The sequence below is a fragment of the Ovis canadensis genome, chromosome 7, assembly GCF_042477335.2.
Source record: "Ovis canadensis isolate MfBH-ARS-UI-01 breed Bighorn chromosome 7, ARS-UI_OviCan_v2, whole genome shotgun sequence".
NCBI lineage: Eukaryota > Metazoa > Chordata > Mammalia > Artiodactyla > Bovidae > Ovis > Ovis canadensis.
The window spans coordinates 102,862,317-102,867,325 of record NC_091251.1 but is presented as its reverse complement, the minus strand read 5'-3'; the positions used below and the strand labels follow the sequence as shown (position 1 = coordinate 102,867,325).

Genomic DNA, 5,009 nt, shown 5'->3' with positions numbered 1-5,009 from the left:
AATGGCAGCCTACTGCAGTATTCTTGCTTGGAGAATCCCATGGACAGAGCAGCCTGGTGGGCCATGGTTCATGGGGTCCCAAAGAGTCAAACATGACTGAGTGTCTAACACATACCATCTTCATTGCTAACTGAAAGTCGCTCAGTTGTGGCTGACTGTTTGCAGCCCCATGGATTGTAGCCTGCCAGGCTCCTCTGTCCATGGAATTCTCCAGACCAGAATACTGGAGTGGGTAGTCATTCCCCACTTCAGGGGATCTTCCCAACCCAGGAATTGAACCCAGGTCTCCCGCATTGCAGGCAGATTCTTTACCAGCTGAGCCACAGAGCACTATATAAATTCCTAGTGTAAATACCAATCTTTTTTTTTTCTCTTAGATATCATTGCCTGTCAATGAATCATAATTCATTTTACCATCAGTAAATTTTTCACATAAAGACCATTTACAACCAAGATACAATGTTATACTTAAGTTATTCATAGTCAATAATTTTTTGATATGGATTTGTTAGGTAGTTAGAATAGGAAACAAGAGTCCAAAATGGCGGTGGCTAAAAGACAAGGAAGAGAAAAGCCTGCGAAAATAGAACAAAGGAAGGTCCAAGGACCAGAGTGAGGACTTCAGGTAGAACAAACAGCACTCCTGGCTAGCCCAGTTTGCATAGGGCAGGCCCGGGGGAGGGAAAAACATATAAAAAGAGGAGCCAAAGGGCTCTCTCTCTCCACCCCCTGGTGCTGACGCGCTCCTCCACTCTTCTCTTTGCATCTTTGGGTTGGCATGCCCTTAGGCTTCGAGGATGGATTCTCCTGCTATCTTCTAAATAAAATAGAGCAGTAACACTGATTTGTCTAAGAGCTATAACACAGTTTGTCCAAGACCCGAGAGCTGTGATGCGCCGAGCGCTTTAATGTCCGTCGCTCCAAATCTTTGTTGTGACGAGACAAAGCTGAGGAGCATACACTCGCCTGACAGATTTATTAGCCAATTTTTTCCAGTCTTTAGTATTAGCTCACAGATTATAAAAAGCAATACTTTAGGACTCAGCACATAGGAAGAAAATTTACTTCATGTCACAAATGCAAACTTTAGCAACAAATCTGTAGAAGTTACTTTTCTAGGAATGTATTATTTCAGCTACTCAAGGTAAAACATTATTTATCAGAATGTAATGCTTCAAAATGTCACAGATGAAAAACACATGTCAAAGGTAACACATTTGTTTAATTTCATTAGTTAAAATTAACTTGTGAATAAGTCATGACTTTAGGTGTGTATATCATTTCTACTGAAACGTCTAATCTACATCTCAGTGATAATCAGGAATGTGTATGGCTATTGAGAGATTCCAGGTGAGTCGGGGTCACCATCTCTGGGGACCGATTGGGCCCGCCAATCCTGCTCCACAGACTTAACAAAAGATTTTAATTCATGCTGTGATTTTAATCCATAGTGTGGTTCATGAGCACGGAGAAGCAGATGCTGTCTCTGCTTAGAATGAAATTAAGGGGCTGTCTTGACAGATAACCTGGAGAATACATCTGTGATAAAAACCCTATCCATATTAAGTAAGGGAGCACTGTTGGGGAATATAGATTTTAATGTCCAGTGGTCAACAAGATTGGAAAAAGCTGACAGTTTCAGAGAGAAGAAACCTCTCTTGATTGTTTTAGTGTTGTGTCATATTTCTTTACTTAGCCAATCCCCAAAGACAAGTTAAATGTTTCAAGTGAATTTTCACAGTGAAGTAGTAACTAACCAGCATTTGCAAAAACCACCTTTTATGTTATTTATTTATTATACTGTGTGTATCCATCTGCTTTTGGCCTGATAATGATAGCTGTGTAGGTCTAGGAATTAGATAAGTGATTCAGAGCCAGCTTGATATGTTGGTCATTCACTAGAATTTCTGGTTCAGATCATAAGCAAAAAATGAAACAAAGAAAACATTTCCTGGGTCGCATGTCTAGGCTCCAAAGAGAAGGAGATGGCAGCACTGAAAGATGGGAAAAACAGATTCTGCTTCCTTATTGTTTTTCTCTCTCTTCCTCATGGCAACCTATGTTTTGAGGGGGAGGGTTATCCATGGAATTTTAAAACTGGAAGAGGCCATCAAGCTCCTTCATTTCTACAGACTGCAGAGGCCCAGTAACTTGGCCAAGGTCCAACAATAAACAGATGTCCAGCCTGCTTTATTAATAAGCCAGTGATCTAGAATGCCCAGCTCATAATTCCCACTTGCCATTTAGAAATACTTTCTAGAGTGCATGTTTTTAATGCCAGAAGACTGGCCAAGAAGAGCACTTCTTAGTTTGCTCAGCCACAACAGCTGAAATCTTGCCAGTTTTCCCAGGCAACAGTTGGTTCCCGTCAGGTAGATTCTTGTGAAGAGATGATTACATTTTCAGAGTCAGAAAAAAAAACAAAGCCGTCTCCTCCCCTTCATGTGTCAAAATGGCTGTTCCTTGTATGACGTCCTCTTGGACGTTTCAGTTTCGTGGAAATCAAACTCTTGGGTTGTATCACTGAATGTGAAATTGAACTGAACCTATACGGAATCAGTTTTATCTTGTGGTCACCAACCAAATTAATAACATTTGCCATTTGCTAAATCTTTAGTATGAAATGCTATATAAAAGTGAGAAAGCGCAATGTCAACATGGCTCAGTTTATATGTATTAGGCATTTTACACAGTGACATCGCTGCACTTAACATCCAGTAAATCTTCCAGAAAGTATAGATTACTGTGTTACCACCTGGAATTCAGACACGCCAGTTGCCTCTCTTCCTTCTTGGAGGCAATGATTAGGTTACTGCTAGTCCCTCTCCAGACATGAACATTATCTACAGATTAGATCAGCAACATGTTGTGTCGATGGTTGGAATGATGCTCAAAAAACCAGCCTAAGTCCTTGTACCACTTACAAAACTGTTTGCTTATACTCTTTTGAGGTTTGGTCCTGCTGCTTTGGGGTTAGATGAGAGTTTCCAAGCAGTTCATAGTCATCCTGCACATTGGGGAGACTTTGCCTCACATCTGGGGGAACCTTTTGGACCCGAATACCAGTGCTGTTCTTTGGAGAAACTCTCTGACCCCGGTATGCCTGAGCCTGGCGTTTACAGATGCCAAACTTGCTGAGCAGCATAAACACATCCCTCTGGAAGGCTTTAGTGAAGATGGCATAGAGGAATGGATTGGCACAAGAGTTAAGTGGGTAGAAGAGGACCAGCAAGATTTTGGAATTGGTAACGGTGATGAGAGGCTTGTTCATAAGGGCTGACAGAGCATAGAAAGAGATTGGGGCCATGCACATGAAGTCAGTGAAGATCAACACAGCCATCCTTTTGGCAATTCTGGTATCTTTGTCCCCCGGGTTGTAGTGGGGATTTCGGACTGTGATGTAGATCTTCACGTAACAGGCACAGACGATGATAAAGGCAATGATGTTGAGTAACAGCACGAGGATAATGTACGCCAGGGCAAGAGGAGTCTCAGTGTCCATGGGCAGGCAGATGCTGACCTTGGCATAGCTGCTTATTCCCACCAAAGGGAGCAGGGCAAGCAGGAAGCAGCAGACCCAGCCCCCCAGCATGATGACGTAGGCGTGCCAGAGGCGGATCTTGCGGTCCAGGTGCATGGCAAAGGTGATGGCATACCAGCGCTCCAAGGTGATGACTGTCAGCGTGTACACGGACAACTCGCTGGCAAAGACGGTGAAGAAGCCAGCTGTGTTGCAGCCAGGGCCTGTCTGCCAGTCGATGGCATGGTTGTAGTACTCGGACTGAGTGTAGAGGTCTACGGAGGCGATGAGGAGCAGATACAACCCCATGCAGAAATCTGCGAAGGCCAGGTTGCACATGAGGAAGCGTGGGACGGTCAGCTTGTAGTGGCTCGTGAGGAGGATGACCAGGACGAAGACGTTGCCCAGGAGAGCCAGCAGACTCACAAACCACACCACAATTCTCAGGAACTTGTAGCCCATGATGTCCTCACAGGGGTTGAACTCATCCGACTTGGGGGTACACACCATCTCCTCACTCCCCCCACACACGGTATAGTCATAATGGTTGTCAAAGGCCTGCAGGGTCTCCTCCTGGGGGTTTTTAAGCTCTTGGCCAAAACCGATGATCTCATCTTCTTGATCCTCAAAGAAGACATAGTAATGAGAGTTGCTGTGGGTATCTTGGAACTTGGAGTTCTCCTTGTACCCAGCACTGCCATCACCCAGATCCTCTTCATATTCCTGGTAGAAGGGACCATTCAAAGCACTCGCGGATTTTCTCTGACGCAGGCCCCAAATACTGCTCTCGTTACACATTAAAGACTGAAGGATTCTACAAGGCAGTGGATAGAAAGTCATCACTTGTTGGAAACCCACTAAAGGTCCCCACCACACTTAGCAAAAAGTGCAGACTATGTAGTGTGATACACAGGATTCTACAGGATCTGGTCAGGCCTGTCTGTCCTGCACCATTTCCTGTTACTGCCCCTCCCCAAGTATGACCCACTGACATGCTGTCCTTACTGCTCTTCTGCAACCAGTTCAAGAACAGCAGTGATTTAAAAAAAAAAAAAAAAAAATCATGGATACTAGAGCCAGTCTTCCTAGGTTAGGACCTGATTCTACTAATTCCTGGTTATTTCACCTTGGGAAGGTCTGTGAGTATTGGTTTATTAATGTATAGAATGGGAGAGTGAGAGTATTTTATTTTGGGTTCTTATAGAAATGGATGAATGTATCATTTTAAAGTTCTTAAGGCAGCACCTGGAACGTTATCAGTGCCAGGTAGATGTGCGTGTGAGGATGTGTGGGCTCAGCTGTGGCTGACTCTGCTGGTTGCTGTTAGTATTACTATCATTCCTACTCAGAGCTTCAGAATTCCGCATTCCCTTTGCCTGAAAAACTCCTGGCTGCCTTTACTCAGTGTTCAGTTTTAAACTCAAATTGTCCTTCCTCAGAAGAGCCTTTCTTCCTCTTCTTTAATAAACTGTCTGACCCATGTGTTCAT

General features: G+C 43.9%; 1 protein-coding gene across 1 annotated transcript; it reads right to left on the bottom strand.

The window, feature by feature from the left end:
- Positions 1–1,927: 1,927 nt before the first annotated feature.
- On the bottom strand, positions 1,928–4,575 carry LOC138443220 (thyrotropin receptor). The gene has a single exon (XM_069595227.1). It carries the CDS (start codon positions 4,358–4,360, stop codon positions 2,921–2,923), a length of 1,440 nt encoding a protein of 479 aa, XP_069451328.1. The 5' UTR covers positions 4,361–4,575; the 3' UTR covers positions 1,928–2,920.
- Between the last annotated feature and the right edge of the window lie 434 nt (positions 4,576–5,009).

Bases quoted from the DNA above. Each gene is read 5' to 3' on its own strand.
- LOC138443220 (XM_069595227.1), bottom strand. From the start codon at position 4,360: ATGACTTTCTATCCACTGCCTTGTAGAATCCTTCAGTCTTTAATGTGT.